Source organism: Heloderma suspectum, chromosome 2 (assembly GCF_057233095.1).
Source record: "Heloderma suspectum isolate Gila_16-S chromosome 2, 16-S_ref, whole genome shotgun sequence".
In the NCBI taxonomy this organism is placed as follows: Eukaryota; Metazoa; Chordata; class Lepidosauria; order Squamata; family Helodermatidae; genus Heloderma; species Heloderma suspectum.
Window position 1 is genome coordinate 160,926,986 of NC_139459.1, and position 21,208 is coordinate 160,948,193.

General features: G+C 44.3%; 1 protein-coding gene across 1 annotated transcript in view; it reads right to left on the reverse strand.

Moving 5' to 3' along the window:
* Positions 1 to 1,138: 1,138 nt before the first annotated feature.
* TRPC4 (transient receptor potential cation channel subfamily C member 4) overlaps positions 1,139 to 21,208 on the reverse strand; it is a 193,204-nt gene continuing 173,134 nt past the window's right edge. Inside the window, exons 7-11 of the mRNA XM_084835473.1 lie at positions 20,383 to 20,578; positions 16,486 to 16,680; positions 10,746 to 10,787; positions 8,659 to 8,748; positions 1,139 to 3,068 (exon numbers count right to left, since the gene is read on the reverse strand). Coding sequence (XP_084691599.1) covers positions 2,343 to 3,068; positions 8,659 to 8,748; positions 10,746 to 10,787; positions 16,486 to 16,680; positions 20,383 to 20,578 — 1,249 coding nt within the window. The 3' untranslated portion in view covers positions 1,139 to 2,342. The remainder of the gene's footprint in view (positions 3,069 to 8,658; positions 8,749 to 10,745; positions 10,788 to 16,485; positions 16,681 to 20,382; positions 20,579 to 21,208) is intronic.

A 21,208-nucleotide genomic window follows, 5' to 3' on the forward strand; every position in this document is an offset into this window, starting at 1 on the left:
CTAATGGCAGAAAGCGAAGAGGATCTCAAGAGCCTCTTGTTGAGGGTGAAAGAGGAGAGTGCAAAAGCTGGTTTGAAACTCAACATTAAAAAAACTAAGATCATGTCATCCGGCCCTATCACTTCCTGGCATATAGAAGGGGAAGAAATGGAAGCAGTGACAGATTTTACTTTCTTGGGCTCCAAGATCACCACAGATGGTGACTGTAGCCATGAAATTAAAAGACGCTTGCTCCTTGGGAGGAAAGCTATGGCAAACCTAGACAGCATAGTAAGAAGCAGAGACATCACCTTGCCGACAAAGGTCCGTCTAATCAAAGCTATGGTTTTCCCAGTAGTAATGTATGGCTGTGAGAGCTGGACTATAAGGAAGGCTGAGCGCCGAAGAATTGATGCTTTCGAACTGTGGTGCTGGAGAAGACTCTTACGAGTCCCCTGGACTGCAAGGAGGTCAAATCAGTCCATCCTAAAGGAAATCAACCCTGAGTGCTCATTGGAAGGACAGATAATGAAGCTGAAGCTCCAATATTTTGGCCACCTAATGCGAAGAGAAAACTCCCTGGAAAAGACCCTGATGCTGGGAAAGACTGAAGGCAAAAGGAGAAGGGGACGGCAGAGGATGAGATGGCTAGATAGCATCACGGATGCAATGAATATGAACTTGAGCACGCTCCGGGAAAGAGCACAGGACAGGAAGGCCTGGCGTGCTATGGTCCATGGGGTCACGAAGAGTCGGACATGACTGAACGACTGAACAACAACAACAACAGGAAAATTATTTCTCAGTAAGTCTTATTTCAGTACAATTCTGAACTCTCTACTAGTGTCAAAATCTTTTTGCTTCCAATTGTCTCTGCTCTCTCCCTTGCCATGCCATGCTAAGTAAGTCATGATAATCACTTCAAAATGTTTTGTTATATTAAGTTCTGTTATTAACCTGCTATCCTCCTTAGTGGTGTAATATGGTGAATGGTGAAATACAGAGTGGAACTGTAAGTTTATTAGAATAGATATTCAAATATGACTGTATTATTTTATTCTTATTCTCTTTTATAATATAGAATGCCAGTCATGGATGACTGTATTATTTTATTCTTATTCTCTTTTTATAATATAGAATGCCAGTCATGGATGAGAAAGAAACAAGACAGTTTAATAAAAAAAAATATTTTGGCTGACAGTAAATCACTCATTGCTTATGAAAATACTCTCAGATTAATAATACTGTACATTTCAAAGCCAACATATTTATTGTGCAAACAGTTAGAGAGGAGGCCACCAACATCTCAGTAAGGAGACTGATCTTGTTCAGATTTCCAGTGATCATCATAATTTGATAATACATCAAAGGGATTATTGTTAAGTAGTCTTGTGATACTAATGAAATACACTGGAATTAGGAAAGCAGAAGTGAATATAAATTCCTCTCAAGAGCACAGTGCACTGATTAATCAAGGCTCGTAAATAGCCACTTCTACGTTTTCCACTGAGAGACAGAATGCTTCCAAGTGACCAGGCAGGCAGGCAAGCCTTAAAATGGTGGCTCTTTTTTTTCTTTCAGGCCACAGAGGGATGTATGTAAGGGCAGGACAGTAAACATTTTTGTAGACTAGTAGCTTTTGTGGATTTGTTGGCAAGGCTGGATAAACCCATTTTTCATCAAAATGCATGAGCAAGGTTGCTTTGATATGGGTGTCTCCCAGTAATGAAGTAATCACATTTTATTTTGCTGTATGGGAAGTTTACAAATTTGCAAATTTTATGTGCATAAATGGTCATATCTAATTGGGTTTAGAAGCAGAATTAGCAAAATGATTACTAGTATATTATGGATTTTAACCGTTTTCAATAAATCAGTTTGGTGTTGGTTTCAAATTTTATTTATAACTTAAATAAATTTCTAAGAAGTGAAATAATTTTTGGACAGAAAACATGTATGATCCTTGTGTCCACCATCATCCTCAGGAATTCTAAAAAAGGTTAGTAAAGGCTCACACCTCAGTTAAGCTACGTTTATTTGCATAGAAAAATATTTACCATAGGCTTTAACTATCACAAGAGAGAAATTGCATTTATTTCAAATTGAAAAAGATAGCTAAAAAGTTTCTGTGGGTTATTGCAACAGTACAAGAATACAAGATGCTCCCATTTAATAAAAAAATGTAAAAGAAATTGTGAAAGCTAAAGCAGGCTACAAAACAGAAGGCTCTTCTATTTACTTTCCTTCGTAGAATTATATTACAAGTTCTTGCTTTCATTCTGTATTTTCTGATTTAGTTTTAAATATCCCCACCTCAAAGGGCTTTTCAGTATATATATTTGTATAGGCTCTGCCTGCACTCATCACAACCTTGTTGTCATGTAAGTGTCCTGAACAACTGTATCTTGTTTCACACTAGAGTCACTACTGAAGTCTTGCTCATTGTCCAGTAAATCCTTTGGTATGGGCAGATCAGTGTCCTGTGCCTTGGTCTTCTTCATTTCAGAAGAAGCAGCTTTCCCATCTAACTTAGAAACCAAAGTCTCATTTTTAGCTTGTTTATAAGTGGCCACTGTGCACTTTTCCTTGGGACCCTGAATGTTGAGTTCACAGTTCACAACCAACGTTTTCTCTCCCAGCTCAGTGACTTTCTCACGTTGTTCTTCTGCTTGTTGACGGGAAACCTCTTCAGAAATGGAGTAGATTCTGTTCGTGCTGTGCTCATGCTCAGTAGAGCTGTTTTTTGATTGTCTATGAAAGAAACCAAACTTCTTTACATCAGTCACAAAGTTTACTTTCTTTTGCTTTTCCTTGGTGGACTCCGTCGCCATCATTGCTGACCCATTGCTCTGACTGTGTGCATCAGAGGCTCTGGCCACTGCTCTGGGGTGAATCATTGTAGTTATGTCAAAAAGGCTAAGTTTTTTCTTCGTAACTTTCTCATTTCCTCCATTTTCACTTCCTTCATCCGATTCTGGCAAAGAAAAGGCTTCTCTGCTGATTTTTGAGGACTGCAAATTAGACAATTTGTTTCCTTTTAACAGACCCAGGACTTCAAAGCGAAAACTGGAAATATCTTGCTTTAACTCCTACAGTTTTAGAAAAAATGAGAGACACTTAAACTTAGAAAACACTATAATTAACAGGAAAGGATTTGATTTTGAAAGACCTGGATTTGGCTGACTTGGATTCCTGCATTGAGCAGGGGGTTGGACTCGATGGCCTTGTAGGCCCCTTCCAACCCTACTATTCTATGATTCTATTACCATCTTGAATTATCATAACTGCGATTTGAAAAAGTATCTCGCTACTTGTGAGCTTTTCAGCTTTTGAGAACTGAAATTTGGGTTGGGGTGCAGTGTAGCTGTGGGATGTGTGTGTTAAGGGTGGGGAATCCCATAAAAGTAAAATTGAAGCCATTCTATGGTAGCTCCAGGCCCCCACCCTTCAGTCAGATGTGTCACACAAGGTGAATACAGTCTCTCTACACTGTAGAGTCTAAGAAGAAATTGTGGGAGGTACATAAAAACTATAGTGGTTATGAACTTTTAACAAATCCTCTTACTTTGTGTCAATGTGGCTGGAACCTCTATCCCAAAGAGGGTAATATATCCCTACCCATGTTTGTCATGTTCATGATGACTGACACGATTGCTACAGAATAGCTATGGAAAGACTTTTTATTGGACTCCAATAAAAGCTTATGACAAATGGCTGAGGTCAAATTTCAAGACCGTGACCCATTGATATAATACCTAATTTTCTGAATTAATATAGTACCTAAGTTCCTGCTGGTCAATTCTGACAAATCCCTTCTGAGTGTTATAAATCAGAGGAAAAAATATAGGGAATATGAAAGATCTCTTAACTCACACCACAACTCAAAGAACAAATATGAATTCTGAACAATGGGCCCACAGTTTCATTTGAAGTCAACCCAATGGAGGAAATAGAGATGACCACTTACTATCTGGTCACAGCTTTAGAACTTCCCATACTATGGGAAGTGAATAGGGATGTACAAAAATCACTTACCTTTCGGGGATTATGCTGCTGGTGCGGGGGGAGGCGTTCCGTCCCTCCCCCCGGAATCCTCGCGGGGAGGGGAGGCGCGCCGTTCCTCCCCCCCCCCCGGAATCCTGGCCGGCCGGCTGTGCTCTGCAGCGATTCTGTGGAGCCGCCGGCCGGCTCCGCTAGCAGCTGAACATCCGGCCGCTGGCTAGCAGGGACGCAAATGGCGGTGACCATAGCCGCCGCCGTTTGCGTCCCTGCAGTCAGCCATGATAGGCTACGTAAATCTTTACGTAGCCTATCACGGCTGATTAAAAAAAACCAAAAACACACGCGTGTACGCAAATGGCGGCGCCCATGGGCGCCGCCATTTGCGTTCCTTATTTTGGCACATCTTAGTCTACGTAAACATTTACGTAGACTAAGACGGCGAAAATAAGGGGAACGCAAATAGCGTAGAGTCTACGCTATTTGCGTTCCCCTTATTTTCGCCGTCTTAGTCTACGTAAATGTTTACGTAGACTAAGACGTGCCAAAATAAGGAACGCAAATGGCGGCGGCCATGGCTGCCGCCATTTGCGTATGCGCTTTTTTTGGTTTTTTTTTAAGTCAGCCGTGATAGGCTACGTAAAGATTTACGTGCCTATCACGGTGTTTTTTTAAAATCTAGCTGTGATAGGATATGTAAATCTTTATGTAGCCGATCACGTTTTTTTTTTTTTTAACCTGGAAATGGCGGCGGCAGATGGTCGGAAGACTGGCCGCCGCCGCCGAACCACTGCCGGAGCTGCCGCCGCCAGGAAGATCCGCCCCAGGTAAGTCCAGTCCCGGGGGGGGGTGTGGCGGGCCATTCCGCCACTGATTTCGGGGGGCCGAATGCACTGGCATTCGGCCTCCTCGAGATCTGTGGTGGAACTTTTGTACATCCCTAGAAGTGAAGGTGAAGGGCTGGAGGCTACTGACAACCAGTGTTCTCTGTGTTAAGTGCCACAGACGTTGTTGTTAGAAGTCATGACAAAGAAAAGGCAGAAGTGCTCAATTCCTACTTTGGCTCAGTCTTCTCCCAAAAGAGGGTCTATGACACCCTCTGGCAAAGGCGAAGTACAGGCTGAAGGGGCAGGATTGCAGCTTGTGATCGATAGGCATATGGTCAAAGAACACCTAATTACTCTGGATGAGTTCAAATCTCCAGGGCCAGATGAACTGCATCCTACAGTAATAAAGGAACTGTCAAAGGAACTCTCAGAACCACTGTCTATTCTCTTTGAGAAATCCTGGAGGATGGGTGAAGTGCCAGATGACTGGAGGAGGGCTAATGTTGTCCCTATCTTCAAAAAAGGTAAAAAGGAGAAACCTGGGAACTACAGACCAGTCAGTCTGACATCAATCCCTGGGAAAATTCTGGAGCAGATTATAAAGCAATCATCCTGTAAGCCCCTTGAAAACAATGCAGTGATTACTCGAGGCCAACATGGATTTGTCAAGAACAAATCCTGCCAGACGAATCTAGGGGTGTACGAAACCCCGCTTATCTGGCTCCACTGGGTTCCGCTGGGGGGGGGAGGCGCTCCGTCCCTCCCCCAGGAATCCTTGCCGGGGGGGGAGGTGCTCTGTGCCTCACCCCGGAATCCTGGCCGGCTGGCTCCACTCCGTGGGGATTCTGTGGAGCTGCCGGCCGGCCGGCTCTGCCAGCAGCTGGACATCCGGCCGTTGGCTAGCAGGGATGCAAATGGTAGCTGCCGTAGCCGCTGCCATTTGCATCCCTTTATTCAGCCATGATAGGCTACGTAAAGACTTACGTAGCCTATCACATCTGGGTTAAAAAAACAAAAAAATGCGTACGCAAATGGTGGCGGCTACGGCCGCCGCCATTTCCATTTCTTATTTTTGGCCATCTTAGTCTACGTAAATATTTACGTAGACTAAGACGGTGAAAATAAAGGGGAACACAAATAGCGTCCACTACGCTATTTGCGTTCCCCCTTAGTTTCGCTGTCTTAGTCTACGTAAATATTTATGTAGACTAAGACAACCAAAAATAGGGAATGCAAATGGCGGCGGCCATAGCCGCCGCCATTTGCGTATGTGTTTTGTGGGTTGTTTTTTTTTTAACCCAGATGTGATAGGCTACATAAGTCTTTACATAGCCTATCATGGCTGAATACAGGGACGCAAACGGCGGCGGCTACAGCCGCTGCCGTTTGCGTCCCTGCTAGCCAGCGGCCGGATGTCTGGCTGCTGGTGGAGCCAGCCGGCGGCGCCGCGGAATCCCTGTGGAGCGGGAGCTGGCTGGCCAGGATTCCGGGGGGAGGGACGGAGCGCCTCCCCTCCCAGCGGAACCCGGTGGAGCCAGGTAAGGGGGATTTCGTACACCCCTAATATTCTTAATTCTTTGGAAAATAGATCCCCTATGGAACAGGTTTAGTCTTTGCTGGCAGGTAATGATGATTGTATTATGCTACAGGTTGCCAAATTTGCTTGTGCTGCCAGGAAACTGAGGGCAAGGCATTTAACTGCTCTTGCCAGCCAATCTTATGGGAAGGCTTGTGCCTATGGTATTGTCCTGGGGGGAAGTGTCACTTTCTTGTTTTACTATAAAAATTTTAATTCTCCTCCTTTGTATTTTTACTGTAATGTACTTTATCTATTTTCTTCTTCTTTTTTTCTGGTCTCTTACTCATGTATTTTAATTGTTATTTTAACTTGAAATAGTGATGACCTTTGGCTTTAAACAATAAAGATTTATACTATTATACTACACGTGTCTCATCTATGTCCAAGTTAAACTACAAATAAAAGTTATACTGAGTGGAGATTAAACTTGATCATTATTGGAAAAGAGTTCTAATACAAACAGGATAGTTAATTTCTCCTAACACAGAAGAGATAACAGCTCTTCTAGGCCAAGGTCTTGCAGCACCTTAAAGCTTAACAGATTTACTGTGGCATAATACACACTGACATTCACGGGTGCAAAGAGAACAAAATTGTAACAGTAGGGCCAAATGGCCATGAAGTATTTCCATTGTTTACAATTGTATATGTAAAATACACCCCCCCCCCAACATTTCAAGCATGTGACGAAGTGGGCATTAGTCTACAAGAGCTTATGCCACAATAAATCTGAGTCTTTAACAGTTTCTTCGTTGCTTTAGCTGTAACAGACTAACATGACTCTCTGGAAGTTGTGATCAAATAGGTCTAGAAAGTAGGGATGTACGAAAGTTCCGCCACGGATCTTGGGGAGGCCGAATGCCAGGGCACCCCCCCGGGATGGGACTTACCTTGGGTGGATCTTCCTGGCGGCAGCGGCTTGGGTGGCGGCTCGGCGGCTGCGGCGGTCGGTCTTCCGACCAGCTGCCACCGCCGCCATTTCCAGTTAAAAAAAACAAACAAAAAAAACACATGATAGGCTACGTAAAGATTTACGTAGCCTATCATGGCTAGATTTTAAAAAAACACCGTGATAGGCTATGTAAATGTTTACGTAGCCTATCACGGCTGACTTAAAAAACAAAAAAACAAAAAATGTGTGTACGCAAATGGCGGCGGCCATGGCCGCCGCCATTTGCGTTCCTTATTTTGGCACGTCTTAGTCTACGTAAACATTTTACTCAGTACTTTAGTTTTACTCAGTATTATTTTCTGAAGACCCACGAATCTGGATGCAGGCCACCATCTATCCATGTACTGTGACCTGCCAGGTACTCAATAACCCCATTTTTGCAGCCCCAGGCAGTTAGCACAGCCATGAGAGATAGTGAGTCTCCGGCTATGTGCTAACCTGCAATCAAGCCTTAGACTTGGTGGGTCACAGGGTGTGCAGGCCTGCTGAAAAGGGTGACATCTTCTATGGCATTTTCACAACTGCACTCCTAGATTTGTACCTGTGGATAGCAAATGTGAGTGACAATTTTGGCTGGGGTTGCCTGACACCCATGGTCTCATGTCATGGTAGCCTGACAGTTCACTCAAAGAATATTCTGATATCCCATTTAGGGATATTTACCTATAAATTTAATTATGCAATGGGCTATGCACCTATGATCTCCCCAAGACATCATTTGCCTAAGGTTACTCAGCGATTCCATGGTGAAGCTTGCACTTCCATCAGGCCTTCTAGGCAGGGGCAGCCCTAGCTCTGGTAGGGAGAGATGATCCCCTCAGGCAACAGATTTTACGGCAAAATTAAGGATGGTAGAGAGGGGAAACTGTTAGATCTGAACTATGGGGCACTATCCTCTTCTGCACAAGCTCCACTGAACTGTATAGGAGCTAAATAACAGTACTATGTTGTGGCAGCTACACAGCGACCTTTCATTTCAAAGGTTCTTGTACAAAAAAAAAAATGGCCCAGTGGATTGTGCCCCAAGTTAATTATGGGAGGAAGGGGTGCCATTTAGATTTTTCTCACAAAACACCCAAATGGCTCTGCTTCTAGGTCTTGGACTCTATTTAAACCACACTGTCCAGCTATATTTCTATATAATGTTCTTATATTTAGCATAGAAACTTTATGTTACAACTGCATTAAAATGTATTAAATGTATACTTTTATGTAGATGAGTTCACACTTGACTGAACTCCCAGTGGGGAATATCTTCGATGATGAAGCTCTGCGGTATTCTGATCAACTGTTATTAAGCCATCCAATACAACAACAGTCACCTTAAAATTCTCTTCTGTCAGCCCCTCTTCAGTTTTAGCATCTCTTATCATGGCTGCCACGTATCTCTTAACCAGGTTTCTCATGACCTCCTGAAAGATAAGAACAGTGCCGACATTTGATGAACCAGAGATTACACTTGCTTTGGCTTTAAGTTACATCACTATAGAAAATATAGGGTCTGGTCAGCTGCCCAGGAACCAGATTCAACCACACAGGAGTGGGAAAATGAGGTGAGGCAGAGTGGGTAGGACCCAGGGAAACATGAACTATCTCAAGTTATGGGCAAAGCTACAGTATTATATATAAAGCCCTCGTTTATCTAAAATTAATTTTGAACAGGGACTGTGTTTTGAATTGAGCTGAAGGACCACAATATTAGTTCTGCTGAGTGGCTCACTCTTGCCCAAACAGAAACACAGGCAAAGGGCTCCTTAACTTTGTCCTCTCTGAGCAGTAAAGGCTCTGTCTGTCATAGATCTCAGCTGCTCTTTCTCACTGAGCTGTGACTTGACTCGTGTGCAGGAATCAGCAGTCAAGATGCATAAGGGAAAAACTGTGTGTGTGACACAGCATCTCTTCCTTTTTACATCAGGGAGGAAAAGGTTCTGTCACGGTTGGGAGAAAGTAGCTGCAGTGCTAAACAGCATGCATGTGAGATAGTCGCAATCTTGAATCAGTGACTATGTGACTATGCTGGGAGGCCAATTGGAAACTCTTAGGGGCTGGATTGGAACCCCAGGCTACCAGTTGCCTATCCCTGATATAAAAGATGTCTGTACTGCTGTCCAAGAAGAGATGGTTCTAGCTAAAGGCTCTGAAAGCTGTAGCTAATAGCTGTAGTTTCCTCCTTGCTCCCTCTCACTGAGGTCATTTCTTTTTGCTGTCTTGGAAGGTTAGGCAGGAGCCCAAGAGGGTTCAGCAGTCTTACTCCCCCGCCCCCCAGCAAAAAAAGGAACTAGAAAGGACTTCCAGGATAATTTATTAGAGCCTCCTTGAGTTGACAGGGTTGCATGGGCCCAAGTCTTCCTCAACCACTTCACCTGAGAGACCTAGGTTCAAATCCCCACTCAGCCATGACATTCACTGGGTGACCCTGAGCCAGTTACTCTTAATCTGACCTACCTCCTCACAGGATTATTGTTAGGATAAACCGAGGGGTGGGAGAACCATGTATGTGACCCTGAGCACCTTGAAGGAAAGGCAGGATATAAATGTAGTGAATAAATAACAAAAACGTAGTTATTACAGCCCAAACTTATGAATATTCACCCACTAGCAGATTCCACTGAGTGCAGTGGCTCTTACTCCCAAGTAAATGTGCAGAGTACTGCAGCCATAGACAAGCAGAATATTAGAACTTCTCAGGGGAACTGGCTCCATTGCTCATCTTTTCCTACAGTTGCGAGTTTTTCTTTCTTTCTGATAGTGAATTTTAATCTGCAACTTGAATCGACTGATTTTTGTTCACCCCAGATTCTCTTTCTTTTAATCCTTTGAAAAAGTGCTGTGCTCGATTCCTCCATTTTTCTCCTGATTCGTTTTTTTATACAGGATCTAAAAATTGGTTTGTGCTCAAATAAATCTAGAAAGTGAATGTAAACCTCCATTGCCTGGTGCCCTTTGGATGTACTCACCATTTCCAGCCAGCCTGGCACGGCTGGTCTGGACTGTACATGAACATGGCCATGTACACATACCAAAAATAGCACAGAAGAGGCTTCAAAGGTGCTTTTTAATGTCACATTTGAAAACAGTCTAAGCTAGGGGTGAGTCCAAAGGTGGATGTCCATTACGTTCAGTTTTGTGTTCATCTGAATGTACATATATTCAGTTGCACACTCCCATTCTTAAACCCCTGGCTAGCTTCACAAGAATTTGTGCATCAAAGCACTATCATGTATTTATTTTCTGACAGAAAATATATTGGGTAGCATTGGATAGAAGGTGGGTTTGGAACAATTGTTCCGAACAGCTGAACTTCAGTATCCATGCTGGAAATTGAATCTTCATCCTGCTGTGGTATTCCTAGTCTAAGTTAAAAATACATAGTTCTTTCAAGTAATAAGTAAAAGAACAGGTTGGTTACCTGATACTGATGATGCCTTCTTAAATTATCGGCAGCACGCCTCTGAAAAATATAGAATAAGTCATATAAACTGGCTGGAATGCTATTAATAAACTATTTATCGCTGAATAGCAGAATTGTCTGCCATGGCCAAAATCATGCACAGAGAGCTGCCTAAAAATTGGGCTCAATTTGATGCAACCCTTTAATGAAAAAGATAATATTCAAGGAGGAATGTGAACAACATTAGATTATAATGGGAAATCTATATCAGTTTTATAATGGAGACCCATTCACAAGAGTAGGCAAGAATCTAAACTTCTGCTTGTAGCCTTTTTTTGATTTTGATACATTTAAAATACTGGAACTATGATTCCTTTGGGGAGATCCAAGTATTTAGAGGGTGGCTGCTATTTAAATTCAAGCTAAAAGTAAAAGAATCCATAGTGTTACAGATCAGTTCAGACACCATCCAATGTAGGCATAGGCAGGCTTCAGGTTTGTGATTTCTACTTTCTTTTTTTCACCAGAGCTCAAGAGTCTAATATCAAAATGGTGGCCTGGCAGTAGAGTCAACTGCAAAATTATGTCCTGGGGCTCAACCAGTCATAAAATGGTGGTCTGGAGCAAAGCTATTTGCAAACTGGCAGCCAATGCATGGAGGCAGTCACAACTGCCTTCTGTACATGGGGGTGACCTGTCTACACAAATGTAAGTCAGTAGATGTACATTTACTGCAGATTAGGGATTCGAACATCAAGCCATAAATATGTACCAGGCGAGCTACAAAAAGACCTGGGTTTAATTTAAAGAACAAACACACACTTTTAAGAAGGGCTCAAATCTTCCCGGAAGCCACCGCTTCTGGCCCAGAAGCTCTTTACTCTAGCACCAGATTATAGGAGCTAGTTTTAGTTAGTAGTGAGGGAAATGAACTGAGGCCAAGGCCAATCCCAATCAGTGAATCAGTGGCAGAGAATTCACGCACAAATGTAGCCACCCTGTCTTAATCACTTAATCCAGATCCATATCAAAACTGAAGCACACACAAATGGACAGTGGGCACAAAGAAATACTCTTTCTCTCAAACACAGGAGCCCTGTTCAGGTGCCCAAATTACTGTAATTTGGAGGGCAAGGCCAAGTGCACTAGCTCCATCCCCCACACCTGCCCCCCGCCACCCTGGTTACCATCTCATTGCTCTGTACAACATGGAGGCAAATGTCTGTGGCAGGAACCCTTTTCTTCTCATGTAGAATTGCATGATTTAGAACCTTGATTCCCAACTTTCTAAATTCCGTAGGGAGTCTCCACCTCCCCAATGTAGACATTTGCCTCCAAGGGCAATGAGAATGGTGATGGAGGGGGGCCGAGCTAGCATGCTTGTTCCCGCTCTCCCTCATCACGTGGGTAATTTGAATGCCTGAATACAGCTTATGTCAGGCAGGAAATTAGATACAGTAAATGAACCTCCCCCCGCCCACCCCCTCTTTCACACACAGCAAGACAGAGAGGCACACATACACAAAAAGGAACAACCAGGTAGAGGCAGCAGTCCTGCTCCTCAATGTGCATTGAGTGGTGGGGAAGTCCAGGAAAGCCACTAGAGCCCCGAAAATAGTAAAGTGGCTACCTTCAAAGCATACACGTAACTTCTTGAAACTAGCCCTGCCCCGGAGAAATGGGAGACTGTAGGCCAGCAGCAAGAAATAGGGACCTGAAGGGGCAGATGAGACATAAATGATCTAGAGGTGGGCTGTAAGGAAAGAGGGGCTGGGTGTACAGAGGTAAAGGCTGTGTTTTCATGACAGGAGTGGAATGGACTAGTAAGGGAGCTTTGCAGCTGGGGATATTGTTGGATAGGAAGGCAAAGACCCAGGAGTGCGAGGGGGACTGCTGGATTTCTCATCGTGACTGAAATCAATTAACCAGCTTGGCTGAAAGTCTAGTCTGTCTATTTTCATTTAGGAAACAAATCATTTGTACAGAAGAAAAGGTGAAAAAATAATGATTTGGGAGAGGCATGACTACACCTATGCCTTAAAAAAGGAGTTGGTATCATTCCAACATTGGGCTGGTTCGCACATAATGCAAACCATGGTGGTTTGTCATTGACCTGGTTCACACAACATGACAGCACACTGTGGGTTAATTTACCTTTGAGGAGCTGCAGTGTGTGCCAGCTGCCATTATGAATATGCAACCCCCAACCAGGGGTCGTCGTCATGCGAATGCACTAAACAACCGTTGCACAACCCATGGTCTGTTGTAAGGTCATGGAAGGGTAGTTTAGCCCTCAAATAACCCTTGTCGGCCGAGTTTGGTTGACGCAACAACCCCCTGGCCGGGGGTTGCATATTCATAACGGCAGCTGGCACATGCTGCAGCTTTTTGAAGGTAAATAAGCCCACAATGGGCTGTTGGGTCATGCAAACTGGCCCACTGTGTCTGAACCCATACCCACAAATAAGCCATGGTTTGTTAACCCGCTACAAACCACAAATAGAAGCCATGGTTTGTTGCTGAATTATGAAGTCTGGCTTGTTTAACTATGGCTTATTGTGATGTCTGAACCAGAAATGCGGCTTATCCATAGCTTGTTGTCCTAGTGTCTGCCCTGAAACAGAGGCACCCAGCAAGAGCAGCCTGCCAGAGCAGCCAGAAATAGGGAAAACAAACCACAACTGGTTTGCTCATCTGCAAGGCAATTCAAAGCTAAAGCAACAAACCATGAACATACATCATGACTTAGTGTTACAAGCAAACACAGCCATTATATGGCAATATAGTTAGGATGACTATTGAATGTATACTCCAAAGGGAGTTGGAGTATACTTAGCTCCCTCGTGAATGTATTTATGTGATATACACATTCCCAAATACGTGTTTCATTTTAGGTGTAATTTTTAAGGTATATATTTAAACGATGTAATGTGAAATAACCTTGAAAGGAGAAAGAAGTAAGTTACACTGTTCTAAGAGGTGACCATGAACATTACTAACTCAACAGCCAGGCAATTTAGCATGGTATTACACGATAATGGCTGGGCTCAGGCGCTCACGGGGGCTGGGGGAGAAGCCACTGTGGCTCATATGACCACCATTTCCCTAAGTACCCATGCAAGTTATCATGTTGTCCGAACCCAGCGAGGTGTGCAGCAGAGGTGGCTTCTAACCCCCCCCCCCCACACACTATGGCTTCCCCCTCCGCGCTGTGATAGTTCAAACTTGCCTAATAAGTCTGAAGTTTATTTGTAAACCTTCACTGGGAATTCACTGAATTTGGGGGAAAAGTGATTTAAGGCTCTCTAGCTAACCAGTAATTATTAAGTGAGGCCATATGGGCCTCCCAGAGGGAAAGATACAAATCTCCAGGGCATTTCAAATTTTGTGGGGTGTTTAGGATTTTAGAAATTCTTCTCTTCCCTCTTCTGACAGACACCAGAGAAAGGTTGTTTAATGCTCACTCCACCTTGAAGATAAAATCCCAGATTTCTCCTCCAGACATTAAAAAAATGTGTTGCACTTGACTGTCGCCTCCCTATTTTATTTTGGGCAGAAATCAACAAAAAAACACACAATACACTTACAGTCAGACTAAGCATGTGTGATAAGCTTCCCAAAAGAAAATAGCACAGGGGGCACTGTAACAGTAGGGATGTACGAAAGTCACTTACCTTTCTGCAGATTATGTTGATGGTGGGGGGGGGAGGCGTTCCGTCCCTCCCCCCGGAATCCTCGATGGCCGGCTGTGCTCCGCTGCAGCTCCGTGGAGCAGCCGGCCAGGCCCAGCCAGGCCAGAGCCGTCTGCAGCCGGATTTCCGGCCGCGGAGGGCTCTGGGGGAAAAAAACACACAACACACCACGTACGCAAATGGCGGCGGCTACGGCCGCTGCCATTTGCGTTCCTTATTTTTGGCCGTCTTAATCTACGTAAATATTTATGTAGACTATGACGGCGAAAATAAAGGGGAACGCAAATAGCGTAGCAGGCGGTATTTGCATCCTTTTTTGATTCACTGTTTTAGCCTACGTAAATCTTTACGTAGGCTAAAACGGCGAATCAAAAAGGGACACAAATAGTGCCCGCTGCGCTATTTGCATTCCCCTTTATTTTCGCCGTCATAGCCTACGTATTTACATAGACTAAGACGGCCAAAAATAAGGAACGCAAATGGCGGCGGCCGTAGCCACCGCCATTTCCGCACGCGTTTTTTTTTTTAACCCAGCCATGATAGGCTACGTAAATCTTTATGTAGCCTATCACGTCGGTTTTTTTTTTTTTTTACAAGACTGCAAATGGTGGCGGCGGCAGCTAGGGATGTACGAAAGTTCCACCACGGATCTCGGCGAGGCTGAATGCCAGTGCATTCGGCCCCCCGAAATTGGTGGCGGAATGGCCCGCCAGCCCCCCGGGATGGGACTTACCTGGGGCGGATCTTCCTGGCGGTGGCGGCTCCAGCGGCAGTTCGGCGGCGGCGGCAGCGGCGGCCGGTCTTCTGACTGGCTGCCGCTGCCATTTCCAAGTTAAAAAAAACAACAACAACAAAACGTGATAGGCTACGTAAAGATTTACGTAGCCTATCACGGCTAAATTTAAAAAAAATACCGTGATAGGCTATGTAAATGTTTATGTAGCCTATCACGGCTGATTAAAAAAAAAACAACGCGCGTACGCAAATGGCGTACAAATGCCATTTGCAGCGCGTTTTTTTTTTTTTTAATCAGCCATGATAGGCTACGTAAACATTTACGTAGCCTATCATGGCTGACTGCAGGGACACAAACGGCGCCGCCATCTGCGTCCCTGCTAGCCAGCAGCCGGATGTCTGGCTGCTGGTGGAGCCGGCCGGCGGCTCTGCAGAATTGCTGCGGAGCACAGCCGGCCGGCCAGGATTCCGGGGGGGGGGAGGAACGGAGCACCTCTCCCCCCTGGGAGGATTCCGGGGGGAGGGACGGAATGCCTCCCCCCGCACCATCAGCATAATCCCCGAAAGGTAAGTGATTTTCATACATCTCCAGCGGCAGCCGGTCGGAAGACCAGCCACCAAAGCCGCCGCTGCCCTGAAGATTCGCCCCAGGTAAGTCTCGTCCCGGGGGGGGGGATCTGCGGGGGGGGGCAGGCCGTTCCGCCATGGAGTTCGGGGGGCCGAATGCACTGGCATTCGGCCTCACTGAGATCCGTGGCAGAATGCTCTGACATCCCTATGTAATAGTGACAAACAAAAGGGAGAAACAGTTCTCAAGGAATTGGCTGATGGCTATCAGGCACAAGGGACTCAGTGAATGTATGCCTGAGATGTGTGCATCATACGCATATATCATAAATATAATTATATATCAGAATAGTTGCCTTATCTTGAGTGCTGTTTTTAAGTCCTTTTTACTTGTAACTTGGGGACTATTCAATGATAATGTTGTGTACTTGGTGGGTGGTAGTGAATTCAAAGGTTAGGAACCACTGGGTAATGCTTTCCCAAATTTCCAACCCTCAGCTCAAGCTTTTATGGGGCAGAGGCAACACCAATTAGTTCTGGCTACCCTTAACCAGAAAAGGGAAGGGGGTGCGTCTTTTCATTTTGTATTAGTCTCCAAAGAAGCCTGAAGTAGTGCACGAGAGATTGAAAATGGAAACGTAAATGGCCCAGGAAGCTCTTTGTCAGCATTTGGGCCTTGGTATTTGCCCAGTCTGCTGGCCTCTGGTTTTCATGGATACATAAAGACAAGTGGGTGGGGACAAAAATGGCAATTTTTTGCTTACCCCAATTGTTCCAAAACTTTCAGGTTTCTTTCTAATTTTTTTCCTGCACAGTTGTCTCCACAGCCATGTGATCAGGTACCAGAGAGACTTTGGACTTGGTATGACATTGAAGGGAGTGGGCAGAGTTCCTCCTTCTTCAAAATAACTCATCCAAAGTTTTGTTCGAGCAAATTTCCATTCAATGTCTGCATGATCCTGAATACAGGAAATATGAAAACATATTTTAATTTCATACTAGAAGTCTGTCGAACTTCCTCTCTTCCTGTTTGTAGATGTGTGCTGAAAACCTTTCTATTCCATCAGGTATGTTATTATTTGATCTCTACTGTTTTATGCTCTCTCCTTTGGTTTTAATGCTGGTGTTTTCTGTTTGCTTCCTGTGATCTTTAATCAGTATTTTATTGTTACGGCTTTTTTTCTTGCAAGCTGCTTTGGATTTTTTTTTTTAAAGCAGGGTATAAATAATCAAAATAAAATTCAGTGTTATATCCAATGTTGTCCTTTCGCCAATGGAGCAGACACAGCTGGCGGATCACAGTCCCCCAACTCTGCTTCGGAGGGTTGAGGGGACCCTCTAGAGCAGATTTCGAGGCTCTGCAGGGGACTGCAGAGGGAAGGGAAACTTCCATTGTGTGTGTAGACTCCCATCCACGTGCACAATGTTGGATTTTGCTCAATGACAAGATAATCCATCTTAAAACTGAGAAGAGGGATGAATGCTTTGAGATTGACCGTAACTGAAATTTAACATGACCTAAGGTGCAGTTGGAATGTATTGTGAAACCACACCTTTTCGTGATAACTCAAAATGGGCTACCCTCCACCGGCTGTCAGATTGTCTTGGAAAATAAGCACAGCTATTTCCCCCAAATTGGAAATTGATCAGCTTATTTCCCAAGCCAATCTGACATGGGGTGGGGTGGGGTAGTAGCTGATTGTGAGTTAAAAACTCCACTTCTGCCCAGCCAACCCCCAACCTTCAAACCTCCCTTCCCTTTAAAGATTAATCAGTGGGCAAATGGTGGTGGAAGCAGCAGCAGCACTAGGGGAAAGGCAAAGAGGAGGGTTGGCTCTCCCTCCGTCCCATGGCCTGGTCTGTTGCTATGTAACACACCAGGACCAAAGACCTGATGGCACTTAAGAGATGTACTCTGCCCAGGGACTACTGCAATGGCAATAAACCATCTTTAAAGGGAAAGGAATGGGAGAGGGTGAGGGAGGTCTGGGGACTGTGGGAGGGCTGGTGTGGAGGTTGTTTGAGAAGCTAGGAATGCTTCTCTGGTTCAGAGTTGAAATGAAGGATTGCATGCCTCCAAAGCTTCTATGTGGGCCCAAGCCCAATGAGCTTCACCACCACCACCTCTAATTTTAACCATGAGCTTGAAGAGGCACTCTCTGATCTCCATGTTGCCTTTAAACTTCCAATCTCTGCAAGGCAGCAGAGGGCAGTGACAAATGGGGAAAATGTGATTTGTTTCCAGCCAAGGATAATTGCTATGAAGGAGCCATACTGCTTAATAATACCGTGGCTGCATGGAACATTTACTCTACAGATTTGAATTAGGGGGAAGAAGTTTCTATGACCCGTTCCTTTTCCAGTGATTGGAAATGGGAATGAGACACAGCTGCAGCTGAAGCTACAGAGCTATTTCCACCTATTCTATACTGACAGCCAATTGCCACAATCACATGTGCTGTCCTGGAGCCCAGAAAGTCTGTCTGTCCAGCAGATCTGCATTCAGGGTTCAGGTCTGGATTTCAATGACTTACTTGCCCCACTATAACAGCAATCTTTGACTGTGTCTGCTTCTCATTCTTGCCTGCCTGCCAGAAGCAGTGCATATTACACACTGCATGCACTTGCCCTAAATATGTCTGGAAAAAGCCCTGGTGGAAGAATGCTGGGAAGGTACAAGTGCTTTGTAGAGAGGCCTTTCTAGAGTTGATGCCATCTTAGGAGTGCTTAAGATTACAAAATGGTGCCACTCATAGCATAACTGTTCCTTGGTGAAGTTGACTCCCCCTTTGGCAGACCCAAGGGCAGAATATTGAGGGGGACCCCTTGGCTTTCTACCCCCTGCCCCCAGTCTGCATGTGAAGGGTCCCAAATCCATCTCAGAATCTGACTTGAGGCAGCAGAATTCAGCAGGAATTCTAATCCTTAGCAATTTACGCAGATTGGCTTTCAGTGTAACAGAGAAAAACAGAGTATCAGGAAAGGGGCAGATTCCAGCCCCACCAGGGTATGAACCATGGTTTCTGCTGCTTCCCACTTGACCCATTCCAGAAATAAGGGGAAGCCTCCTGTGCAAGGAGAGGGAGGTATTTTTACATTTCCCTCCCTGCCTTGAGACATCTGAAATTAGGGTCTGGCACAGCCACTGCCTCAGATCCACATCCCAGAATGCAAACCCATTTGTCATAAAAAGATCCTTGCTGGATCAGGGTGCTTGAAATGCAAAGGGTGGTGGTGGTTGTGCAGCATCTGAGCTGAGCTAGACCTCTCCTTGCATTCGAAGGACTCTGATCCAGCAAGGGAGGCATTTTTATTAAGTTCTCCTCATTGGATTGAAAGGAAGTGGGGAAACCATTTTGGCTTCCATAATCCATGGTGAAGTGGAATGAAACTACCACTCTCTTAGCATTTCTACACCAGACTAAAATCCTGCAACTTTACCAGGGCTTTCTGCTTCGGTTTTAAATGCAGGATCACGATGGGCTCCCTTTACATGCACTTCCCTTCCCCCACCCCCTTTCCCCCTTATCTGCATTGTTCTATATGATTCATTATGCAGCCACTAGAAAGCAAAATTATGACAGGAGATCTGATCATGGATCTTCCATGTAATATCTACTTTGTTTCTAAGAGAGGGAAAAATAGAGTCAGCAATTAAAAGGGGAAAAAAGAATTAAGAGAAGAAATAGCATTGAATGGACAGGTAGGCGTGTCCAGTGGGTAAGAGAAATGAGGCAAGCTGAGTGGATGATATGGGGGAGAGTGCAGGAAAAGAAGAGAAGAACAGACAAAGGAAAACAGAGATTAATGTGGGGGAAGAAGATACAGAGACTCAGATAGAATTTATCTTAGCAGTACAATAAAGTGCAAAGCATGAAGATAATTTGAGGATGAGAGAAACAAGGGTTGGGGTGGGATCTAGAAGATAATAAAATGTAGAAAGAGATGTTGGGGCTAAGAAGAACAGAACAGGCTAGGGGGCAAAAGGCCAGTAACACTTTGGCATAATTGAATATGTTTTAGAAACTGGAATTCTCAGCTAGCAGGGACTTTTTACCAGGGCTACGATCTTGACCTAGTTCACATGTCATGACTATCCTCAGATTATTAAACCACAGCTAGTCGTGACTGTAGAGGGGCGGAGCAGCATGCTGGCTGCTGCCCACTCCAGCTGAGCTAAACAACCCAGGGATGCTCTGTTTATTGTGATGACTGAACCCAGGATTGTGAGTTGGGGGAGGAACAACCCAGAGTTGGAACCCATGGTTTAACCCATGCAGCGGGAACAATTTGGTGATGTGAACTAGCATGCTCACTCACTCCCACTTGATTCACATGATTCAACCACTTGATTCACATGATTCAACCACATGATTTGATAAACCGTGGGTTGTTGTGACATGCAAACTAGGTCACAGAGTGTTGTGTGTTACATGTGTTATGGTGTTTGAAGCAGGCTTATTGAGTTCTGCATGTTCTGAAAAATTAGTCCTGCTGGAATATTCAGGTTGCTGATTTCTGCTTCTTTAGAGGCCTGAACATATCCAAAAGAACCTAATCTTGTAAGCATGCAGAGCTTATGATTTTTCAGAAAACTGAAGTTTTGGTCAGTTGGCAGAAATGACTTTCAAAATAAGCAAGAATCAAAACAAGGAACTGACAGCAATAAGCTGGTAGGAATTGTTCATCATAGCTATCAACATGTTGAGCAGGACAACCAGAGAGATGACGTTGTAGGTACCAAACATCGTGGCCCCAACAAACTCAGTGAATTCATGCCGTGCTTTAACATTGGTCACATACAAGTTGATAAGTCCAAAGACGGACCAAAACAGTGACTGGAGGGTTTCAAACAAACTGGAAAAAAAGAAAAGAAAAAATCATTGTTACAACTGGATTCCAGGTATATTTCCCTGGGTTGCCTACATATACGGACAAAATCTTGAAGAAATCAGAAATATTGCTTTTACATGGCATATCCTCACCAGAACTTTAACTAAAAACTTAAAACTTAAAACATCAAATGAGGCATTTAAATGAAATTAAGTTAGAGAAGCCAGTTCTATGCTACATTCACTAGGATCCCAGCACTGAAAATCTTGTTCTCTTGCAAAGTCCCATTAGAATTTAAAGGGCTTTTTGAGGGCAGGTAAATATTCATTAAAATAATTCCACCCCCTTTTCAGGATACATGCCTTCACAGGGTGGTTTACAAAAAGATTTAACACACATAAAAACATCATAAACACAAAACAATGACCAACAAATTACAATTTCAAAACCATTCATTCAAACCGCCACATGTTAACCGAATCAAATGAGGATTGGAAAGACCTGTCCCAGGTCTCTGGTAATCTAGCTGATCTTACTGGTAGTGAACAGGGAGGGCAGGGGCAGGCCATCTTTCGTCCCTGACATGGCGTCCTAAGGGCATACTGGCACCAAGGGGAAAACTGCAGGAGGGGCATTAAACTAGGGTTTTATGGG